The 25,921-nt window shown below is 36.9% G+C and overlaps 1 protein-coding gene across 1 annotated transcript in view; it reads right to left on the bottom strand.

Moving 5' to 3' along the window:
• Positions 1-25,921, bottom strand: part of Irak3 (interleukin 1 receptor associated kinase 3) — a 53,262-nt gene that overhangs the window by 11,746 nt on the left and 15,595 nt on the right. Inside the window, exons 3-8 of the mRNA XM_003475944.5 lie at positions 25,573-25,637; positions 24,870-24,924; positions 23,556-23,707; positions 15,476-15,540; positions 11,442-11,556; positions 10,267-10,385 (exon numbers count right to left, since the gene is read on the bottom strand). Of these exons, the coding sequence (XP_003475992.4) occupies positions 10,267-10,385; positions 11,442-11,556; positions 15,476-15,540; positions 23,556-23,707; positions 24,870-24,924; positions 25,573-25,637 (571 nt within the window). The remainder of the gene's footprint in view (positions 1-10,266; positions 10,386-11,441; positions 11,557-15,475; positions 15,541-23,555; positions 23,708-24,869; positions 24,925-25,572; positions 25,638-25,921) is intronic.

The raw sequence follows: 25,921 nt of genomic DNA, 5'->3' as shown, positions 1-25,921 counted from the left end.
CAGGGCCTCAGGTCAGTGGGAGGCCGTCCATACGATGTGAAATTATTTGAGGGCACTGCATTTACACTGTGAATAATGACCTCTGATAAAAAGACAAGTTGTTCACCAGCAGACCTCAGTGCGTCACATGAACTGTGAAACCAGTGATTTATCCTGTTCTAAATAAAGGTAACTATTAGCTAAGTATTGAAGGATGTTCTGTTTTAGGAAAGTGGAAATTGCATAAGGCCCTTTAACAATCAATTTCTACCCTAAATTCTTTCTCCTACTTCAACCTTAAATAGAATTTTCCAAAATAAAGTGCCTTCTTCACCCATGCAGGTCAGCTGAGCGTCTGTTGTGTAGAGCAAAAATAGACTAATGAACGCAAAACAACTGAAATCATATTAATAAAATGCAAAAGGTCAGCTTCCTAGTTATTGTGGTCACTGAAGAAGTAGACAAACAACAACTTTGGTCCTCACTAAATTGTCCAATTTGCTGTTTCAAACAGGCCAACATTTCAGAAGGACCTGTGGTAGTGTACTAAAAAATTATACAATCACAAATCCAAAAAGGGAAAATTCTGCACAGGTAGGGAGTTTGTATCTTGATGCTGAGATCATTATTTAATCTTTCTCTTAGGAGGGACTTTTAGGGCACTTTAAGGGAGAGAATGGAATTCCCCAAATAATGCTCCTTTATAGTGAAAATTGTTTTCTTTGCTCATCAGTTTATTTCCAAATTTAGTTGAAGACTTTGAGCCTTAAAAATAAAGAATGATATACTTAGATGATAATGCAAGATTTGAATTTTAATGCTAGTGATATGTCTATAATATATGAGCATGACTCATACACACACACACACACACACACACACACACACACACACACACACTTTAAAGGGGGCTTATCAGTGTGTAGTAACTCAGTTTGAGTGCCTAGTAACCATCAGAAAAGGCCAGGACTACACGCAGTTGGCCCCAAGGATATTAAAGGACACAGCTGGCCTCTCAGTGACAGCCTGAGGGAACAGGACACACGCTGTCTATGTCATGTTTTGGAATACAAAGACTGTAGATGAGGCAAGACAGTTTCCCCAACACCTGCTGCAGCTGTGTACACGCCTTTTTCCACTTGGGAATAAGCTGCATCCTGTCCAGCATGTAAGAAGCTGAAGTCCTTAACTCACAGGTGTGGTTATAAAGCATTCTCTTCTCATTTAGGCCAGACAGATCTTAGAGACAGAATGAAATCTTGTTTATGTTCATTGGTGCATAGTGAGTCCAGGATCTCTGAGCAAAAGCCCTGTCAAAAGAGGCATTCCTCCTTTAAAGGTAAGCCTTTAACTGTCTGAACAGCCTAGCTACCCTGAGCCTCAGTTTTAATAGAGGTAAAAACACCTGAACCCCAAAATACTGCTACTTTATTATTACTTCACCAGGATTATATAAGAATTAAATAAGAAATCAGAGCTCCTCACATTTAGAGGACCTTGAAATGTGCTTTAAGGGATGTAGACTGGCCGCTGTCCAACCTACATCCACTAAAACACCTTGAAATCCCACGAGGCTCTATTGGGTATTTCTAGAAGTTCAAGGATACTGACTGGAGTGACAGTGATACAGGAAGTTACAGCATATTCCCAAAGATCTAAGCACCCGTGGGTTAATTCACTTTAAGGAGTCAGTTGAGTTTCAAAATTATTAGAAAGCAGTTGTGGACAAATCCATCTAAAGTATATTTCTAGGTTATTTAAAGTAGTAGAGAGGAAAAAAGTGTGGCATGAATTATACGTGCACATACATGTCTATACATATAAATAAACAAATGATGGAGCTTAGATACAGTGGGAACAAAATGGAACTAATAGCTGAAATTTTGATTTACACAGAATTTAATTGCTTTGGCATCTCTTAGTGAAAAAAAATGAACATATTTAGATATCTTAAAAGAAAATGGACGATAACAGGAAAGTCTGGGGAAAAAGAATTGTTTCTATCTAAAATATTTCTGAAAAAATTTTCAGAAAAAAGAGAAGATTGGTTAATCAGTCAACCAAACAAATTTTGCACTCCCTGCAGACTCTGACAACCTTTCAAATGTTGAGTGGGAGCCCACTCTTGCCAGTGCACACCATCTCAGCCAACAGACATACATGCCAGGTCTGAAACAGCTTGGGTCCTTAGAAGAATGCCATGACCACGGGAAGGGGCCAATACGTGGCTGCCCTGATTATCAATCACTTAGTCTAGTCCCTCACAAAGGAAATGCTCCATGCACTAGCTCAATCCATCCTTATATCTCTGAATAATTTCCATTTTTCAAAAATCCAGTTTTAAGCAAACTGTTTTCCATTTCCTTTCTTTTGCATGGAAGGCTACATAACTTGGTGGAACAGATGGCAAAACAGATTAAAGAACATTGACTCTTTAGGAAATATCAGAAATGTTCGCCAAGATCATCTCCTTGCCTTGGCACTATTAGCAGGAACAAGTGTGTGAGATGAAAGATGCTGAAAATAAAATGCACTGCAACTTAAAATTATTCAATAATGTGAAAAACAATTAAGCTTGGTAATGGACAAGATGAAAACAGGAGGGTTTAGTTCTTCCTTCCCTATTTTTTAATCTAGTTGTTTATGTTGCCTTCAGATTCACTTCTTCCATGAAGTTTCCACTCAACCATTCTAAATTCCAGGGTTCCTGCTTCCCCCAAGTATTGGGGGAAGTGAACTATACTAAATGTTACAGAGACCATTTCATATTTATATAACTATAATCCAGATGCTTTTGTGTGATCCTGTAATTCAAAAATATCTTTGTATCCCAAATAAAAACATGAGGGTTCTTTATGAAGAATCTAGATTACATGCAACTCTTAAGATTCTTCTCTTAAAATCCTTCTCAAATTCCACCATCTGGAAGTAAATGCTTTTATAACATTCTCTTTGAAGAGTTCAAATTATTAAGACATTTTTGGGTTAAACAAACCACCAGACTTGTGGAAAATACCTCTGAAATGTGGACTGTGCGTTCTCTGCAGGTGTTCTTCAGCTGTGTCCTTGATTGTTTCTTCCTTAGGAGACCATTTACTCTCACTGCTGGAACAAGCAAAGCTTGCACATGTAGATCTCTAGACTTAATCTTTGCCTCAAAGTCAGCTGCCTATTGTCATTTTCACTAGGAGTTGGTCAACATTTCCAAAGTTGAGCACAATAATTGCACTCTGCTTTTCTCCCTCTACTTTACTGTGTCTGCCAATGAAATAACATGCTCCCAGTAATCCCAGACCTTTAATTCCCTCAAAAGAGCACACTCCCTGAACTCCTGGAAACAGAGAATGTCCCTTCCTCTCCCCAGTTACAGCTATGTGGCAGAGAACAGTTAACTCCTCTACGCCTTGGCTTTCTCCTGTCAAACTGAGATGCTAACAATAATACCTAACCTCAGGGTTATTGGGAGGATTAATAACAAGTTATTCAGTGAGCATTTATGTCAGGTATAAAGTCCTTTGGCTTTCACTGAGCTCCCTAATCCCCCTGCAGTTTATCCGTCATCCTCCATGTATTAGTACTTACCAGTGCAGTCAGGATAAACTGCTTACTGCTGTCTTGGGGTTTTTATTATGCTGTCCCTCTCATCTTGAAAGTACTCCTCCCTCCTTATTTTTATCCAATCTTCCACGCTGCCATTAGATTCACATTCTCCATGAAGTTTCCACTGAATTGCTCTGAATTCCAGGGTTCCTGCTTCCTCCAAGTTCCTACTGCATAGTGTGAACTATACTATTTGCTACAGAGACCATTTCATGTTTTTTGCATAACTATAATCCAGAGCTCATAGATGATACTGAATATGTATTTGTTGATATAATTAGTTTCTTAAGAAGATTTAAAGCCATAAGCAGTCTTAAATCACTGAGCATAAGCATGACAAATATGCGACCCAAATGTCCCTAAAATATCCTCTCATATTACTGGCAGACACCACTAAGTGACTTCAGACAGCACCCACCCCAAATTCCCATTCAACACTGTACCTGTAAAATCACTGCCAACCAGTCCAAGATAAAATGTGACATAAAACTGATTTTTCATGGGTTCTATGATATAAAGCTCCTTTTTCAAATGAGGACCACATGGTTGACATGACTTATTCTCTGTAAAACAGCTTAATAACAGAGTTGGGACTAAAGTCTAGTCCCTGTATGAGCCTCTTCAATGCTCTTTTGATTTAGTACTATTAACTCAGGGTAGGGGGAAGTGTGTTCTTTTATTTATTTATATGATTAAAAGATTAAGGGACTGTTGATTACAAGGAAGAACTATTAACTTTTATCTCTTTTTAGCTATAAATATTATTCCAGGGGCAAAATGAACTCAAGGGTGAGTCACAGGATTTTGGTTCAGGATAAGAGAAGTTCTAACCCAGTTGCACTCCAATGTCCCAGCGTGCTGGGCCTTCTACGACAGCACAGTGTTAAGGACAGGTTGGATGAAGCACGTAGGAGGGTAAAAGCGGTGAGCCTTGCCTTAGGTGGGAATGACCACAGTTTGCTGCAGGACCTGTGCTGTGCTTTCCTTTCATTAATTCACTTCATCTTCACAACCCTGTGAGGAGGTGCAGCGGTTTCGTATCCACCTCCAGATGAGGAAGAAGACCACGTGTCAGAGAATTAAGTGGCTTACACAAGGTCACAACACTAGACAGTAATGGAATAGGGATTTGTATTAAGATCTCTGTGACCTGAAAGGCCATATTCTTAACCAGTAACAAGAGACAGGGATAATAGTGAGATCATGGAGTAGCTAATGAATAAAGGCAAAGGACAGAGAGAAGACTGGAGAGGGTTTTTTTGGAAAGCATACATTTCAAGACTTTTCCTACGGGCTGCTCCAAGGGGGCAGGTGGCTGGAGTTGCTTCCCTAAATGTATCTCAGCTTCTAATTTAGAAAGTAGTAAGAGTCAAGCTCAGCCAGGATTTAAGAAAATATGGCAATCACATTATTCTCCTTTCACATCCTTAGACTTGTTAGCATAGAAAACAGGCCAAAATTAAGTGAAATAACTAGGAAGCAAGAAGCCAGCTTAAGGTTGTTGGTAGGCTCTGGATATATAGCCCGAACCCAAAAGTCCCCTCCTCCCATCTTCCCCTCTCTTTCCCAGGGACAGCATGGACCCATTTCATCCACATTAACAAGGGGAGTTGTTCAGAGTTTGAACACCAGGCTACTGAATAATGATTTTACAAGATTTATTTCAAGAGCTATTTTAAAAATCACAAAGGTGTAAAAACCGTCAAGCTGCAGTATAAACAGACATATAGAATGATTGAAATTATGTAACAATTTCATTTAAGACTCTCTTGAAACTTCTGATTGATTTGGAATAGAAGGATCCGATGCCAAGGTGCTTTTCTCTAATAAACTCTGTAAGACTAAAAAGCACAGTCCTTAAACACTTTTTAAAAAATGAAGTAGAAGTAAAAATGTAAATCAGTACAAATTTAATCAGAGTTTCCTCATTCAAATAAAACCCTGATATGTTGCTATGCTTTGCTTTTAATCTTTTTAATAAATGAATTTGTAGTTCTACAAAATTGTATTTATATACTGCATACTAATTCAATTTGACTTTTCCTATCCAACCTTATTTCATACACATCATTACCTATATTTCATACTATTAACATTGTTTAATAAGGTCAAATAATTTATCATAAAGTCTTCCATGATCCATTACACTGAAGCCCACATACAGAAAAGAAAATAAAGCTAACAATATCTTCCACTTTTTATTCCTCCAGAAAAAAGAAAGCCCTGACTTACTTATGGAAAAGGTCATTATAAAAAACACAGATTTTGAAATGTCCTTTTTTTCAGCCAATTTTCAGGGCTGTACAATAAAAATGGCACTAGAAACTGTCTTTTCTCACAAAGACTTAAAAAATTGTGTAACAACAAAAAAAAAATTGTGCAATAAAAACAGAAGAGGCAGGGATTTGGGGCCCTCCAAAAAGAACTGGGTTGTATACACAGATGCCAAGAATCACGGGGGCCCACGTTTAGAGGAAAGTGAAGGAATGGTTTACAGGAAATGCAGAGGGTGACTGGGTCAGCTGACTCACATTTGGCCACGGCTGCTGGAGACAACATCATCACCATCTGACAAATGTTCTCGGGCTTGAATGAACTGAATTGGCCTCACTGTAGTTTCTAGAGGAACAGGTGTGCAAGTCACTAAAGATGAGGAAACCTATGCTTGGAGTTGGCACTGATTATCGTCTTTGCTGGCGGCTCAGCAGGAAGGTGAGAGTGTAATTGCTGTGGAAGTAGCTGCCTGGCTCTGGAACAGTCAGGGGCTCACTGAGAGTCCTTGTAAAAGCTTAATTCGCAAACGACTGTCTGTAGCACTGGAACTTCACATTCTGACTTGTGTCTACATAGACGTAACGTACAGATAGGCTACTTTCAAATCTTTGCACATTGTGGAAAACCCTATGTATTAGCTTTCTGTTATTGTGACAAAATACCTGAGATAACACTAAAGGATAAAAAGATTTATTTTCTCTCAAGGTCAAAGGCTTTAATCCATGATTGATTCGCCCTGTTGCTTTGGGCCTATGGCAACTTCTACATCATGGCAGGAGCATGTGACAGGCAAGATCTGCTTACTACACACTAGCCAGGAAGCAGAGAGAGTGAGACAAGAAAGAGGTTGGAGTCCTGCATCCCCTTCAGTGGCATACCCCCAATGATCTAACTTCCTAACGTTTTCAAAACCTCTCAAGAGTACCCGTTAGTGATTAAAACTTCAAAGTGAGCATTTTGGGGATATTCAAGGTCAAAACAAAACATCCAGCAAGGTAATCACCAGCGACACCTCTACTAACTAAAATAATAATAAATACTGCTAACTGCCTTACCAGTTCAAGTCCTGCCTCTTCCTTAGTGTTTTACTCCTCTCTGATCAGATCTCTTTTGGTACTCTGTATGTCTGTTACACATCTGTACCTAGCAGAATTATATAAACCGTTTTATAGTTCAGCATGGCTAGATAAGTACCTGGGATATTGCCCTCCATTTAAACAGTGAGACCATCTAAGAGACTCCGGAGTCTTCTATTACCACTTTGCTACAGACAGGCCTCAGTCCATTATCATTAGAGCTCCGCTTATCAGATCCAGTTCCTCTTCCGCCTGGTTAGCACTCAAGGCCCCACAGAATCCCGTAGCACCCACATTTCTTGTTCAGGCTCATTTTACTTTATTCCCCAGCCTTGTCCTTTCTTCTCCAGAAAACTTGTCTTTTTCACTGTTGTTACACACTTGGCAAACCTTGACTCTGCTTCCCTGAACAAACCTGTAACCTCCACAAGGCACACACTCACTCTTTCAGTCAGTCCATGGCTATGACCTACTTCCTCTAAGACCTGGCTTAGAACTCTCTTACCACAGGACGTTTCTTATGGCCAGCCACGCCCTGGGCATATTTAATACTACAAATTTTCAATGTTTGTGTTATCACTGGAATCAGCTGAACTTTCAAGGACAAGAATTTATTAAGTGTCTTTCCCAGTGTGGTCTACATAATGCTCTGCACATAACAGATGTTTCATAAGTATGTTTCAACTAAAATAAGTGCAATTCTCAAGATTTTTAACAAATACATATTAAGACAAAAGTGTTATTTTTAAGATAAGACTTAGTTTATGAGTCCACTTGTCAAACATCATCAACTGACAATGGAGGTAAGTAAAAGAGTAACAGAGATAAAAAGACCGATCATCCAACATACCACTCAGCCTGATATTGCCACTCCTAATCCTTCTGAGCAAATCTGACAGTAGTTACCAGTTGACAAATGTGTATCCTTCACTGTGGTTCATATATGCTTTACATCATTTAGTGCTAAGAAACAGAAGCTTTCTTCTACCATTAGCACTTTGCAGAGGGGAAAGTAGGTTTGGAGAAGTTATGTAATTTGCTCAGAATCACATTTTAAGTGTAATGTCTGCTTCTTAAATCAAGTCTCTGGATTAAATGTTTGGGGCTACTGAGATAATATGTGGGGATGAAGTCAGGTGTGGTGGCGCATACTTATAACCCCAACCCTCAAGAAGCCAAGGCAGGGAAGATCACTGCCAGTTCAAGGCCACCCTGGCTACATAGTGAGTTCAAGGCTGGGGTGAACTCCATAGCAAGACCCTCTGTCAAAAGAAGACAAAGAAGATGAAAACAAAGGAGAAGGAGGGGGAGGGGTAGTGGGAAGGGGGAAGAAGTGGAGGTGAAAAAATTCCTTCCTCTCATTTTTCGGAGCCCTGTCCAGTCAGATCTTCCTCCACCTCTAGTATGGCTGGATGGCCCAGGCCCTTGACAGGCCCTCGGGAGGCTCTTGGTTCCCAGCCCGGAGAGCTGTCTGGTGAGTGCTCACAACGGAGTTCCAATCTGAAAACTGCCCCAGTAGAAAGGAGTTGCTTTCCTCAAGTCCCAGCACCACTTCAGGGCTGGTCAGGTACAAGATGCAAAGCCCAATCACCCAGCCTAACTTTGAGATACCTGTGAAGGGCTGGTCCAGCTTCACTGTTTCCCTACAGCACGGCTGAGACCTCAGTGACAACAGTGTATGACTTAACCTCTCCACCTGCCTAATTCTTTCCTCCTCCTCCTCCCCTCTCTTACATTTTTGCTCCTCAGAGCTCTCCCTAAAAATCTCCTGCCAACAAATCTCTACCTCTGAGACTATTTCCTGGGTACCTGCCTGAAGACCTGAGCCAAAAGTGAGAAAGTGGGAATCAAAGCCCACAACCTGGACTGTCACCAGCAGCAAAAAAGAAGCACTGGGTGGGCACATCCCAAGTCCCTCTTCAGTAGCAGCCATGTAAAGCACTGGGAAGTGGGCAGAGCCTACATCTGCCTCTGTCTCTTCTTTGATGCTCCCTCTGCCCCAGTGTGTAGCTCTCTTTATCCCTCTTTCCCAGAAAGAACTAGAACCCTGATATCCTCTCCCTTCTCTCCTCTGTCCTTCAAACTCTTTCAGGAAAAAATATGAAGAGTTCAGTCATATAAAGAAAACAATAAAATTAATATACAGTATTACAAATATGGGATTTAAAATAAACTATTGCTTATTTTAAGTTTAAACCAAAGAAAAAATACATATACTAAAATTGCAGACAATTGTTCACTAAGTAAAATACACACTGGAGTACCTACTGTGTTCAATGGTAGCAATCTGGGTTGAAGAGAAATATTTCAGATTGGGGGGAGTGGCCACCTAGCCTTCTAGAACCTACCCCAGTGGTTGACTATTCCCTGAGGTCTTCACTGTCTCTCTACATCTATGTCTCACAATGATTACTCAACTCCATGCTGATTCTAGGAAGTGACCAGTGCTGATGAATTTCCACGCTACAACAGAAGCAAGCATCTATGGGTACCTGCCCCACCCCCTAGGACTAAGTGAAATTCTAGTCTTTCATATGACATTCATTTCCCTAGAAAAACAAATAAGTAACCAGCTCCTCTTCTGTTCAAGTCAAAAGCACACTAAAAGTATTCTTCAAAAACACTAAAAAAAAAAAAAAACATTCAGAAGCAGCAGAAGACTCCTAAATTCAGTCTCCCTTGATATTCAGCATAGGCAAGATTGTCTACTTTTGGACAGGTTCAAGATAAGGGGTGCACAGGAAACTATTCACCAGGGTAATTTTACTACAGTGTATCTGCTCTGTCTGAAGGTGTCTCCATCACTATTAAAGAAGAAAAATAGAAGACATTGCTTCTAATTTCCTCAAATGTCAAAAGCTGAACACTAGGGCTGTTCCTTGATATATTCTGTCTTGTCACAAATTAATAAATAAATGAGACAAATAGAGATTCAAAGACACTAGAGATTCAAAGACCAAGAATTTAAATTGCTACTATGATGCTAGGAATCCCTATATAAGTAGTTTAACTTTACCTTAAACCTCAGTTTTCTTAAATTGGAGTGTATGTATGTAAATACAGGTTTGTTTCTCATTCATTTATTAGGAGTAATCAATACAGAATTATTCACAAATCCCCCAAAAGAATATAAAACATTCCTCTGGCAATGTAAATGTAACTTTTTAGTCTGGCACACACGTTTTCTTTAATAAAAATTATAAGAATTTTAATACTTAGATGAGAATTCTTAATACACTCATATATACACACCTGGAAAACAAAAGAGTATGAAATGTGACTCACCGCAACGTGAAAGGGGCTTTCAGATGTAACCTAAAGTTCTGGGATCATTTACCTGGATATACTGCCACAGATGACTGAACATGGTTGAGTACTGTGCAAATACCAGACTGCTTTGGATACTCCAATTAATATACTGATTCGAATGTGCCAAGAGAGTGGGGCTGTGTTACCCTAAAAAGACAACAGCAATTGGTATGGTTGCACTTTCTGAATACAAACGACTTTTGTGTTCCTTATATGGAAGCATGCTAGAAGAGACAGAAGGCAAGGTGCAATGGAAGAGGCAAATCAGCATTTTCTGGTTTGCTACAACCCACTTTAAATTTCAGACAGATCTCTTTCTGCTATTTGTGATGGTTCTAGAACTCTTGATAGATGACAGAAATACCTAATAATTTTCAGTATTAACTTAATCTAAATAACTAGTGAGCTGGGGATGTAGCTCAGTAATAGAGTATTTGCCTAACCTACCAAAACCTAAGACCAAAAGCAAAAACCCAAAAAACAGTGGAGAAACTGAGACAGGAGGTTTCCAGGGTTGAGGTTAGCACTAGTTACTATACTGGTCTCAAAATAAAAAGTGCTGGAAGGATAAGCTCAGTTGTAGTGTGCCCTGGGTTTGTGCTACAAAACAAAGCCAAACCTGAAACAAAAAACACGCAGGAAGGTGACACTGTTTAACAGTTCATTAAGATATTTAAATTACTTGTGGCATAATAGTGTGAGAAATTGAAAATAATCTGCTTTTATTCTCATTTTAGGGGAAACTTAACTTTTTCAGAATCAATTTTTAAACTAATCCTTCAAAACTGCCTAGGAGAAATCACAGGATTTATTCTGCCTCTTTCTCTTTCAAGAGTCTGTAACACTTGTATGTGTATCCCTTGTATACAATGACACTTTCATAAAGTTATGTGGATTAAGATTACCAGAGAAACAAGGGTGGTTGATATAAACTCGCTTAAGGTATAGAATCAATAAAAAACAAGGACCCAATAATTAACTGTTTTGGCAACCAGAATCCAGTAACTCAGGTATTTATAAAGGATTCTAGCAGTAAGAAACTAATCCACAGGAAAGTTCTCTACTTCTTTAGCAACACGCTCTTGGCCATGCTCTCAGGTTCACACACCTTGGTTTCCTGGCTCCCTGGAAAGGTGGCAGTGGCTCCCCACCCCATGATTCCAGAAGGTTGGACAACAAGGCAGAATGATAAATACAACTTACGACACACTGTAATCTGTCAAAAAGTGTTCCGTTTCTCATATATGGATAAACCAGGCAGAACTTCTCAGTCTCTGCAAAATACGCAGCCAACTCTAGTATGTTTGGGTGGTGGAACCTTGAAAGAAAAGATTTTTAAAGCCATCAAACCGTTATGCAAATGGAAAATATTCTGGTTTGGGGCACTGTGCAGCAAGGTGAGGAACCAGTCAAAAGCAGGTAAATCTGGCAAAAGGACAGTAATTTCATTGGACAGATGATACAGATTTCCTTTCCTCAGTGTTCTAGAGTTCTAACAGTACTCTTTTTGATTGTTTATGACATGAATAAAAATTCCACAAAATTTAAATGAAAAATTCCTAAGATTTGGAATATTGGAAACTTTATAAAAACAATATTCAATATTAACTTACTTTATTCATGAATTCAATATGACTTACTTTATTAAATGTAACACAAATGAAATTGTTTATTTGATTTATTTAAGTATACACTGTAGGTAAAGTCACCAAATATAGCAGTACAGAAGATTACTTTCATTCATCCATTTATTGAGCACGAGTAGTCAGGTAACTAGGCTAGGTAGCAGTCACGCCACTGAAAAGAGACAGTGATGTGCTCACAAAGATTCTATTATTATCTAAAATGCATATAATTAGTAAAGTTTAATGGAAAAACATACTGTTGTTTTTAAACCACAGATTTTTATGTCAGTATAATGTGTTTTATTTCTCAGGTTCCTATCCTAATAATCATTTATTAGTAACCTAACAGAAAGTATTCCTTGAGTGTATATGTACTTACAATGAAGACCAATGGAACTCAATAACCACTACAAAATCTTAAACATAAAATTCGCACATTCTGTGAACTTGGGTTAACTCAACAATTATTTACTGAACACCTATCCCGTCCTGGGCATGTTTGGGAATATTAAAATAAAAAAGCTTGCCAGGCATGGTGGTGCATGGCTACAGAAAGATAAGTTTGAGGCCAGGGTCAGCTAGTGAGATTATGCCACAAAATTTAAAAAAAAAAAATTAAAGGTTTGGGGATGCAGCTCAGTGGTGAGTGCTCCTGGGTTCAATCCTCAATACTGCAAATAATAAAACAACAAAACAAAGCTGTAAAAAAAGAAAGAACCCATTCACAAGGATAATTATTTGTTTCTTTTAGTAGCAAGACTTTCCTATAAACACATACACATACACTGTCATGTACACGTATGTACATATCTTTGTGTGTGCCTGTACATACATGCATGAATAGGCTTCTGATCCTTCAAGGAAGGATATGTTTCTGTGTGAATACACATATAACAGATACATATACAAACACATGAAGAGATGTATGCTTTTAAAATTGTCCAAAACTTCTGTCATATAAGATCCTTGCATCTATGATTTAGATTCTATCTGTAAAATGAAGCGCAGTAAACTGAAAAGAAATAGAAGTATTTTAGCAGGAAAAAAAGTAGAGGTATATTAAACTGCTTACACAGCTGATCTATACCACTGATTGGCTCATTGTCCTGCAATTTAAAATAATTCAGAGAGAAAAAAGTATTTGGAAGGAAGTCCATAGTAGACATCATACAGGCACAAATAAAATTTGCTGTTCTTTCTCATCCACACAGAAGAAAGGACTATTTGCTTACATTTAAACATTAATGATCAAGCAGAAAAACAGTATTCATGAAGCTAGCCCATGAATACTAAACACCATAAAGTTACTCCTCTTCAGATTAACCTATAAAGTAGATTCAATCCCAGTAAAAATACCAACAAGCTTTTTAAAAAAGAAACACAAATAGTTGTTTTAGTTCATATGGAACTTAACCTTATCAGATAAACCAAATAAAACAGACATATATGTATAAAGAATAAAGCTAGAAGTAGCATAGAAAAAAACTGAAAGCACCCGAGGGGAAAAAAATGGAGAATTATTTTATAACCTCTTAGTAGGAAAGAACTTTTGTTTTGTTTTTTGGCTTTTGGGTATTTGTTGTGGTGGTGGTTGTTTTTGATTTGGTACTAAGAATCAAACTCATCACCCTACACTTGCCAGGCGGGTGCTGTGCCACTGAGCTATATCCTTGGCCCAAAACTTTTAAATTATAAAAGAAAACACAGAATCTACAAAGAAGAGATAGACAAATTCAAATACATTAAAATCATTTCTACAGGGCAAAAACTAGAATAAACAGAGACAAAATGATAGCCTGGTAAAATGTTATTTCATCTCATAACAGAAAGTACAATGAAGATTGACACACTAATTAAAAATATTTTCAAATACAATGGCCTAGAACCATACGGATTTACTGATGACTTCTAACAAGCATTTGAAGAACTAATGCCAATACTTCTTATATTCTTCTTAAAACTTGGAATGAAGAGAACACTTCCAAAACCACTTTACTAGACCAGCACTACTCTTAAACCAAAGACAGAAAAGGACACTATCAGAAAAGAAAATCACAGGCCAAGATCCTTGCAAGACTCAACTACTTTTTGTGTCTGCCCAGAAAATATTGGGAAAGAATATTTTCTACTTGTAAAGGATAATAACAGATTTAGGTAAAACGGATTTAGAACTACTGCTCTTATATCTATAGGGGTAAGGTCCCACAATGAGAAAGGCTACACAGCTACAGTTATATTTAATTAATCTTTGACAAAGATACCAAAACTATACAAGGGGGAAAGAAAAGTCTCTTCAGTAAATGGTATTGGAAACACTGGATCTCCACATTCAAGAGAGTGAATTTATCTTGCACCACACCAAAAAATCACTCAGAATTATATTAATGACTTAAATATAACATCTGAAACAGCAAAGCTCTTAGAAAAAAAAACAGGAAAAAATTTCCTTTACATTGGTCTTGAGAATCATTTTTTTTTTTTGCTATAACAGCAAAAACACAGGTTTCTTGTTATAGAATTATTTTTCAATAATAAAAAGTAGGGAAGAAACCCCAAATATCCCTCAACTGAAAAAAATACAATACAGAACAGAACAGGATACACAAATAGGCAAAGTAAGCAATGTGGTAATGCTACCTTCTGTGTAAAAGGTCACAAGCAAGAAGATAAAATACGCATTTGCCTATGCATAAAATATTTGAGACTATGTAGAAGCAATTAATAACACTTTTGTTCAGCAAGCAAGTGGGAGAAAAAGGTTGCCCTGGTTTATGTTTTTTGCACTTTTGGAAGTTTGAAAAGTCTGAATTGTATTTTTATAGGCAAATAAATAAAACCTAAATGCAAAAACCTACTATGAGAATTGTGAATTCAATTTTTAGTGACCAAATAATAGGTATTAAGTTTCTATGATTAACCACTAATATTTTCATTTCTGGTCCTTAGCATAAAAGAGAAAGGATTCAGTGTAATACCTTTTCTCCCCACTTTCCCTTTCGCCACTAATTTATATGTCTGTTTAGAAAACATCCAAAAAGAACATTTGCTGTGCATAAAAGGTGATGAATGAACACTATAGGGTCAGGGGTCTTCAATGAAGAGAGTTGCACAGTTGCAGATACGAATATATGTGAAAATGAAGTTACCTAAATTTGTCTCCAAGGACTCTAAGATTTGTGAATGAATTTCTAGAAAATAATATGGACATCAAAAGCATTTGATTTCTTTGTCTAAAAATCATCCTGAAGACACTCATAGCAATGAAATAGTTTCTAGACTGTAATGTCTCTAAGGAAGGGGAAGCAGAGAAATATATACAATTCTAATGTTCTGAAAATTATTATTCAGCCATATTAGTAAACACACAATTTAACCCATTTCCTTATAAAGTTCCTTGCTAAAATATATTCAAGTGAATTATGTAAATGGCTTATTTTTAAATGTATTTTAAGAAATATATGGAAGCAGATGACAAAAATCTATACAATGTTCTAACATCCAACCCATGTTAATTAAATGCTAATGATGTCAAGCACCGTGCTGTAAAATCAAAGATAAACAGACATGAAACCCAGACAAAAAGGGGAGAAATTCCAGATAAAATATACTCACAGTAGGAAGACTTCAATCTCAGATAAAAATTTCTTCAAATGTTTTTTATACTGCAATTTTTTCTCCTAAATACAGAAAAGTTAAAAATTAATATCTTTTTTTTTTTTTTGGAAAAACACATTTGCAAATTTTTCTGGAGTGAGATTCCTTCATTTTCAACAGATTTTCAAAAACCCATTAACGTTCAAACAGATTTACAACTACTGATATTGAATTAAGTTTTTCATGTAATATAGCATGTTGGCAAATCTTTTTTTTTTTATTTAAAGAAAAGGAAACAAAAAAATACATGGAGATAAAAAAGGGTAGAAATAATACAAAATTACAGAAAAATAAACAGTAAGAAATCGCTAGTTGATAAGTTACACGTTGTCATCTTAGAAACAGCTGTTCAGGTTACAAAATTAAAGTATGTAAAATGACATTCAAAAAGTGACACTGCAAACAGCTCTGCTCAATGATTGAACAAAAACTCAGTAATATGGTTATCAGTCCTATATACTTGTTTTATATCTCAAAGAGGGTAAGATTATACATATCAAAACAGAACAAAACAGTTAAAAAAACAATTTAAAGAAATACAGATTTCAAAGCAAGTCCAGTAGAGATCTTCACTGTTTATCTAATTGTCTCTAGTTTCTTACAAATAGTTGTCCCCATCTTCATGCACATTAAATACATATTGCATATTATAGAACTAATCAAATCATTACAGCATGATGAAGGCTTTTTAGGTCTTCAAGATCTAACATTGGGGAAGACAATAATAACTACCATCGCATCTCTCATTCTCTTCGTAGTAGCTGTCCTTATCTTTACATATGCTGAAATTGAACTTAAGAGACTAGACTAATATCATTCTGGTCAGTGAATAACAGTATTGCTAGAATTTATATCATAATACTACAAAATTAGCATTGGGTTTCTTAGTGTCTCTTCTTCAGAGTATCTGTTCATTACATCTTGCATTATATAATCTGTTCCCATAAATAATTTTTAAAAAAATCTCATGTGTGAATTTCTACATATATATCTATCCTCTCTGTATTATAGGGAAAAACAAATCATATCAAGACAGCAAAACAAATTCCTAGAAAAACATGCAATGGATAAGACATATAAGACTACAAATATAGTTGATCTTCCGTAGTTACTATGTTTTCTCTTGTTATTTTCAATAGATTTGTCCACATCATCAGCTTAATATAGTTAAACTTAGTATTACCTATTTTTATAAAAACACAACTTTGAAAGCATTGTAGGATTTGAGAGCTGTTAATAATTAATACCAGTATGGGTATCTTTTACATCTTCAGAGTAGTTGCCTCTACTTTTAGGGTTGATACTAACAAGCATATCAAATTCAAATAAAATCAGCCAAGGCAAAACCGTGATCTTATGAATCGGATTCAATTAAGATCAGTCATAGTAAGACAATGTAAGTAATACAGGATTTCAGTTCAAGTTAATAGGAAAATAAGGATGGTTACCATGGTATAACCTGCTGTTTTTGGGTCAGATGTCTGTGCCCTCAAATCTGACATGAATGGACAGACCAGAACAAATTAAATTCAAACTAAACATGGCGATAAGACTACTGTGTCTTTTAAATCCTGATACACTATTAACAATGACCTCTGCCCTTTTTTATAGTGTTTCAGAGCTATCTATACTAAAGACTATAGCTTACCGTCTCTGCCTCATGTCTGCTACTCCACTTTTCTGCTATAATTTGTCCACCTTATTCCCTCATTCCACTGTCTGCCCCATTCATTGAGGCCTTTCTGCCACTGTTGCTGGAATCCTGGTATCTTTTCCTCTCTTTAATGTCCTTCAGCACTCTCTGTAGGGTTGGATTGGTGACCACGAACTCCCACAGTTCCTCCTTGTCTTGGAAGCATCTTATTTCTCTATTAATTTTGAGAGAGTTTTGATGGGTATATGAGTCTAGGTTGCACATTATTTTCTTTCAGGACTTGGAATATTTCTCCCCATTCCCTTCTTGATTTAAGACTTTGTGTTGATAAGTCTGTGGTTATTTTGATAATTTTCCCATTATAGGTAATCTGCTTCTTTTCTCTGGCTGCTTTTAATATTCTGTTCTTTTCGTGGATTTCTGGAATCTTGATTACTATATGTCTAGGTGTAGATCTGTTTTAGTTGTAGGTAGCTGGTGTTCTGTATGCCTCTTTTATCTGGATATCATTTCTTTTTGCTATACATGGGAAATTTTGCTTTAATATATCTGTGAATATTCTTTGTATTTCATTTTTGGTTGCTTCTACTTCCTCACTCACATTCTTTATTCTTAAGTTATGTATTCTTTTGTCATCTTCTAGCCTTTGAATTGTTTCTTTCTGGTTCCTTGTTATTTTTAAGAGGTTTTTTCTTTCACGATCATATGTCATAAATCTCTCTTCAAGTTTCAAAAGGCTAGCTTTAGTTTCTGTCAAGGCATTTTGCCAGTGTTCAATGGAGTTTTTAGTTTCCTGGTAATCTCTTTGGATCGATCTGTTTCATGTATTCTAAGTTATGTTTAAATTCTTCTTCAGAAGTTTCTCTTTCTTTTCTGATTTCCTCAGTTCTTCCATCTGTGTTCTCTTGGGCAGGGCTTGTCATTTCTTTAATTAATCTCTTTATATCTTGCCTCACTTGGATCAGGAGTACCGCTTTAAATTCATCTATGAGGTCATGGAGGTATTTTTTTATTTCGGCTGATGCTGTGTCCAGTATTGGATGGTTACTGTGCTTGTTCTCTTCATGTTTATTTCTTCTGGGCTTATTTTCTCATGTTGGGCAGCTGGAGATTTTTTTTATTTTTATCTCTTGTCATGTTTCTGATTTCTTTCACACTAGAGCGTCCTGGGGGTCTCTGGCCCACTCCGAATTGCTTAGGGCCTTTCAGAAGTGTGCTGACTTGAGTTTTTGCTGCCTTCCCCAATTTGCTGTTATCTGGGGGTAGGCAGGGATGCAGGGATGGTGCAGACTAGCCTCCAGCCTCTGTGCCAGTCAATCCGTAAATTAGGCTGTACTTTCTGGATGTCACAGAGTTGCGACTATTTTGTATCTGCTTATTGGGCCCCAAGCAGAGGCTTGGTTCAGCCCCAGCAGATCCTGCCAGTTCTCTCTGTGCCAGAAGCAGTTGACTAATGTCACCGTGGCACAGGGTTCTGCCCAAATCCCAGCTGTCCTTTTCCAGACCTCTCTGTGCCAGGAGCCAGGACAGCGGTTCTCTGGCAAATCTTACAATCAAACTTAAACCATATTTTTACACACTAAATGATAATTAGAAACTCTTCCCTTGATCTCACAAACAATTTATGTAACCTATATTCTTCTGCAAAATTTTACTATCTTGGCATTTGTGGGTTGGCTCATTTGGGTTCTGCTGTTTCAAGTATATCATTTATTAATTTGGTATCAGGAATTGAACTCACAACCTTAACAGTTGCCAGGCAGGCACTGTGCTGCTAAGCTACATCCCCTCATGCATTAATGTTTTTTTTTTGTCTTTTTCCTTTTTATCGGTACCAGGGATCGAACTCACGACTGCCTGCTTGCAAGGCAGGTGCTTATGCTGCTGAGCTAAATCCCCAGCCCCCTCGTGCATTAATGCTGAAAAGATAAGCCAACTAAAGAAGTGAAAGTATTTCTTTCTACCAAGAAGTTCACTCAGGGCTTGACACGTGAATACTGAACAAATTGGTATGTTTAATAATAATGTTGCTCTTAGCCCTCACACTGTGCTTGGCACATTCTTGATGTCTTCAAACACATCCTATCATTGCACGTTCCTGCATCTCAGCTTCCTAAATTCTACCATGAAAGAGTTAAATTTGCTCCTAAGTCCTGCTGGCTGTAAGATGTTTATTTGCAAACTTCTAGAAAGGGAAGAATTTTTAGAACTCCATCCTCAGAAACAAAGAGAGAAATCCAGCAGAAACTCTTGAAGTTATTTTTCAAGTTAAACTAGAAATAGTAATCTGGGCCAACAAATCATGTCCAAAGACCACTTTACCCAAGTTACATTTTACATCTCCACTGTCCTAGGTGCCAGATAGGTCTCCACTATTTGTCATTTTTTACCAGAAACTTAATTTCTCTAAAGTTATAATTTTCTTATTCTGAAAAATGAATGTTACTTTTCATATTTTGGCTCACCTAGCACTCTAACACCTTGCTGCTGAAAGTGTGGTTTTATGTAGCCCCAAAAAGAAAACCAGCTACAGTGGCTTTTAAATCTGAATCTGCTGGGCTCATGCCCAGATCTGCTGAACCAGAATCAGCATTACAAGATGATTCCCAGGTGATAGGATAAACATTAGTTTGAGAAGCACAGATCTGACATGTGCATTCAATTCTTCACTTTCTTACTTCAAGGAATTGAAGGTAATATGTCAATGTTATAGAATTAAATGTCTTAAAAGTGTTTTGAGGTTAGGGCTTCACTAAGTGTTCATATGTTTCCTGATAAATGTATGTGAATGTATGAGCATGTCTGTGTGTTAGGTTGATAAGGGGGATGGATATAAAAGTAATGGGCAAAAATCCAACGATACATCCGTTTACCACCCTAAAAGAGTTAAAATGTAGGTAATGTTGGATCACAGACAGTATTTTCTTTCAGTACTTTGCAATTGCTAGGTCTTTTTACTCTTAGTGGTTAGCAACTAAATTCTTGAAAAGGGATGCATAACTCACTCAATTTAACCCACAAACACTGAGAGAAGCATGGTGGTGCAGGTCTACAGTCTCACTACTCAGGAAGTCAGGGCTGGAGGATCACAAGTTCAGATCATGCCTCAGAAATTTAGTGACACTTTGTCTCAAAAGTAAATAAAACAAAAAATAAAAAAGGGCTGGGTATGCTCCTCAGCTTTGGCTACCATGTGTGAGGCCAAGTTTCATCCTCAGTTCCATAAGTAAATAAATAAAGATGCCAGGACAAGAATTCTTCAGAGAATGCCAGTTAATTCACTGGGAGAAGCAGATGAAGAAATCAGTATTACAAAACAATAAAATAATGCTGAAGGATGGTCATCTCAACCATATAGGAGGGGTTAAAAACCACTTATCTGGAGAATGAGAAAAGGAGACGTACGAGCAATGAAATCTCATTCTAACGTCAGACTAATGGGAAAAAAAACTCCCAAAGGGAAGGTAATTTGGTAACTGCTGCAAAGAATGGTGCAGAGATCCTTAGGGTGGTGGATCTCAGGCTCAACCATGAAATATTACAAAAGTGGGGCCAGAATTGGCACTAAGAAACAGGCTTCAGTTAGGCACCTTTAGAGCAACCATATTCTATTTGTTAAATGGTTTCAGGAGTAGATTTTTGTTGTCACACTGCTCATTTTCTTAGGAACCATGAGATATCTATATAGAACAAGTGGTACAAATTACAATTTTGGAAATTGAAGAAACCAGATAAATACCTTTTTGAAAGACCCTGCAAAACACAGTAAGCTGAAAACTGTAGGTAACTTTCAGTCCCTCCTCCCCTATGTCCCAGTCATATTCAAGGAGTCACTACCGTAGCGCGACCTTCTCACCTTCTGCACTGACTTTGCTCTGTCCTACAGCAGGGATACAGGTAATTAGCTATCCAGGTAATTCTGATATGCAGTGGAGTTAAGCCTCATTCGCATCTTAGTTTACATATCTAAGTATCCCTCCACTAGGTCTTTCTTCCTCTAGCCTAGCTCTTATGATCTTCCTTTAACTCCCTTGTCAAAGTCCAATCGCATCACCTACCTTTTAATTGAAGTTATATTTAAAAACAAAAATCTAAGCCTTTTCATTCTTTTACTTAAAAAGCATCCACAGGTTTAACCTAAAAGAGGTGATTAATATATATGGTATATGTTTAAAGTTTTAAAAATTAACATAGTATAACCGACTGTTTTGCTTTGTCACATTGGGGGTTTTTTTGTTGTTGTTGTTCTGTTTTGTTTTGTCTTGTTTCTTGTTTTATGGTTTTTTTTTTCTTTTTTTCTCCTCCTCTTCAAAGAAAAAGTTGTAAGAATTGTGGGAGTAATGGAACCCAAAATATGTGATTGTTAGTGTAAAAAAGGGAGGAAAGAAAGTGATCTAAAGGATATAACTGCAAGTGTATTTAAGTGTATAGGATAGAAAAACATATTACTGAGTTTTTGTTGTATCATTGAACAGAACTGTCTGCAATCTCACTGTATTAATGTCCACTTTGTATGCTTTAATTTTGTAACTGGACAACTGTTTCTGAGATGACAATATGTGATCTATTAACTAGTGAATTCTTACTGTATATTTTTTCTCTTGAAATTCTGTATTACTTGTAGCCTTTTACTGTTTTGCTTTGTTTTGTTTTTCTCTTTAAATAAAAAAATTAATATAGTAAAAGATATTTGCAACTAATCCCCACCAAAACAACTCTCCCTCATTTCAAACATACTTATTTCACCATTCTTGCCACTTCTAAAGTCCTCTCGAGTCTTCTAAAGTTTATCTAAAAGTCCTCTCGAGAGCATTTAGGAGGTATAACCAGAAATATGGTGAATGGTGCTGTGGAGTGACATCCCAAAGGAAAGGCAGGCTCATACAAATATTTTGGTGTGTACTCATCCACCTTATTCATCAAGACAGGCACTGCATGCTTTCTGGCTTGTCCCCAAATCAAAATGACCACTGAAAGGCAACTGTTTTGAATCGATCTAGAACACTGAGGCAGTTACAACTAAAGATACTTGGGAAAGATTCTTCCAGCACTGCGTAAGAAAGTATGGGCCAGGGATTTAGCACCTGCTTGGCAAGCGTGAGGTCATGAGTTTGATTCCCAGTGCAAAAAAAAAAAAAAAAGTAACAGAATGATGAGATAGTGTTTGAAGAAAGGACGAGTCATTTTGATGGGAATTAATGGTAAAGTGTCTTTTTCTGAAATAATTTTTTTGAAAGTCCTAATTTCCCACTGTATTTTCTGATCACACCTCGTATCTTTCAGTGTCATCTTTTGCCACACTCTCCTCTGCTCCACCAAATGACCTGATGATATGCATGATTGCATATCTGCACCTCCAGGCCTCTGTACCTGCTAGTTGTTCCACCTTCACCCCTTCTCCTTTATTGTCTCCTAAAACTCCACCCATCCTTTGATCCATAGAGAAGTTCACATTTTTTTCATCTGTTTCCAATTTCTTAAAAAATATGCCTACTGAGCAGTTACTCTGCAGTTTAATCTTTTCTTAGACTGGCTATTGCCCGTGAAAGACTGTGAACATCATGAGGACAGAGGCAGCCTTTTTCATCTCTATATGCATAGACACCCAGCTCATAGGACTTGGCTGACTGCTAGCTAACAGTGAAAAGCATGAAGCACAGCTCTTTTGTATATCTGTGTAGGTGCGTATCACTTACACACTCTGAAGTTTTATTTGCTAATTCCCTCTCTGCTTTCCTGGCTATAGAACCTCAACTATTTTCCAATTTCTACCTTCTCTGACAGTGAGCTCGTTGCTCCTACTTGAAGCCTCCTGCTTTCCACCCTCTTGAACTGTGACAGCAGACAATTTATGAAGTAGCACTGAATACTCCATCAGCAGATGGCTCCGAAGCTGCCTAAAGAGCACAGTGCTCATCCTAAGACTAACCCAGCCTAATCCTCTAAATAAAGCCTCAGAAGCCTTACACAGCTTTTCACAAAATTCTTTTTCATTCAGTATATCTGATGAGAAGGATACAATTTCCTTATTCTTACAAGACTGGTCATTCATTTCTCAGTCTGTTCTTTAGTAATATACCTTATTTTCACTTTGGAAATTTTATTTTCAAATATATGTACTTTCAAAGTTGTGAAAATAACACATTTTAGCTAAGCATGGTGGTGCATGCCTATAATCCCAGCACTCTGGAGACTGAGGCAGGAGGACTGCCATAAATTCCAGGCCAGTATCAGGTATACACTGGGATTAAGGTCAGACTGAACTGTACAGCAAGATCCTGTCTTGAAAACAAAAAACAAAAACAAAACAAACCCCCACATTTTAATATGAAACATACACAAGTAAATGTAATGGATCTGCTGTGATAGTAAATGTTTTCATACCTGTTTAAATAATTTAATGGCATATGTCTGGTCTCGAATCTCCGCCTTGTATACCTCAAAAATCTCGCCTTCACCAATTAGGAAGTTTCTGTGAAAATTTCTGGTCCCTTCTATGATGTTTTGAAAGCTGATGGAAGATTCAGGCAACATTCCTTAGAAAGGAGAAACAGAGAGAAGATAAACCACTTTTTTTTTCTTAAGAATCAATGTCACTAGATAACCTGGATTTCCATAATGGAAAAATGTTAGAGCCAGGTGGAAAGCAGTAGCAGAAAGACCACAAACCCAAACTGAAGCCAGCATGTGTTCTCTGCTGATTTCCTGAGCTTCAGTTCTTATTATCCCACAGAGCAAATAAATGACTTTTTAGGTATTTGGACAAATATTACTGTGATTTTATCACCTCTCCAAAGAAAGCAGCCAAAGAGCTTGCTTGGGGAAACTTTTCCAATATTCTGTTTTCTTGTCAATCTGGTGCTATTGACCCATTATGAACCTAAAATCACTAAAATAAGACCCTGAAGTGGAACTCTTGATACGCTTAAACAATATTTTCCAAGCAAGACTAACAGACATAGTTTTCATGAGCTAAACCCTCTCTAACCCACTTTAAAAAAATCATCCTAAGGGAGTTTGCGAAAAAACATTTAAAATAATGTAATACAAAAAAAACTTTTAAAATGCTTAGCTAAATCCATCCAAGCCAATATGGGCAATATTTCCATAACTAATAAAGAATATTCTCTAAAGACATTTACAGTTTGATTGAGATCTGACTGCTAAAGAATGGAAACCTTATTTAACCTTTTAAATTCTCTTTTCAACAAGAGTAGTGTCAGATCTAGCGAAAAAGGCCCTAAATAAAATTTTGTCAGGATGATTCCCAGGTGGGACTAAATTAGTCTCTCACTAATAAAGTGGGAAAGTTAATGTGAAAACTCAGTTTTCATATGGACCCTCAGTCTTGCTCGATAATTATCTCAAAAGATTTTTGTAATCACTATGAAATTTCTAAAGCTATATAAAAGGTCGTGAGTTTTTAAATGTTTTCTTATGATACATAAAACTAAATTTTACTAACAAAGAAAGTCCCTCTAGGAAAAGGGGCCACAATTATGTTCTTCATTAGCCAAAAGATTTTTAGTATAACATAGTCTCATGCATTAGAACTGTAACCAAAATTCAAAACATTTTGAAATCTATGAAAGTTTTATACTGAATCTGGATATAAATGATTACAATGTTTAGTGGGTATGTTCTTACCTAAATTCACTTATGTGACAAAGAAAAGGGTGAATTGTTTTGGTTGTTTACCTTTTCCATTATGCTTAGGAGTAAGAATATTATCCACGGTAGCATTGGCTGTTTCCTAAAAGAAAAAAAAAAAAAAAAACACATACTAAGGTAATTTCATTTCATAATTTGAGAAGAAAAAAAGAGCCTTAATAGAAATCCATAGTTCTCCCATGAGACAATAGAGTGCTCTAGAGTAGAACTTAATTTGAAAGAAAGCTAGTGGATTTAGCTCAGCGGCATAAGCGCCTTCCTGGCAAGCGCAAGGTTGTGAGTTTGATGCCTAGTACCAAAAAAAAAAAAAAAAAAGAAAGAAAGCTAGTGTAAAGTTACTTCGTTCTACTCAACAGCATTCATTGGTATTCCATCTATCACTCAAAATTTCAAGTATCAATGCCACTGTGTATTTTAAATTGGGAAGTTCTAACGCTATAAAAATCACTGCTAATTTGCTAAAAAAAAAAATAACAACATGCAAAACACCAACTAAAAAAAGAAAATTAAAAGCTGACCTAAGACAAATGTATAACTTATAGCATTCATAATTGTATTAAGTCTGAGCTCTGACAGATGACAGTTATAAATCTCCAATTTCCTAAACAGTCTGAGGCATTTTTTAAAAATCATGGCACAAGTGACATTTTTCTGCCAGAAACTTTCGTTTTTATGCTCAATTATCTATGCAACAGCACCCCAGATCATTTTCTATGCATACATGCCCTACCTTGTCTAATATATTTGGAAATCCATATTCCTGACGACTCTGCTTTAAAGGATGGGTGCCTGTTCCTGAAAGAGAAATAAAGGAAGCTTAATACATTTTTGTTCCTAGTGTTTTTTTTCTGAGAATGAAAATAAGTTTCTTGCTAGTAATATTTATGTCAACAGTTCAGCTTCATTCATATGGAGTGGTTACAAATTTATATCATTTATAAAATAGTTTTCTAAAGATCAAATATTATAGAAATATTATTTCCTGGGCTGTGCATTTAGCTCAACGGCATAAGTGCCTGCCTGGCAAGCACGAGGTAGTGAGTTCAATCCCTGGTACCAAAAAAAAAAAAAAGAAATAT

This window comes from Cavia porcellus, unplaced genomic scaffold (assembly GCF_034190915.1).
Source record: "Cavia porcellus strain 051 isolate PalLab524CR breed Dunkin Hartley unplaced genomic scaffold, mCavPor4.1 scaffold_8, whole genome shotgun sequence".
Taxonomy (NCBI): domain Eukaryota; kingdom Metazoa; phylum Chordata; class Mammalia; order Rodentia; family Caviidae; genus Cavia; species Cavia porcellus.
Note: the sequence above shows the minus strand (reverse complement) of the source record. Positions and strands in the feature narration are given on the sequence as shown.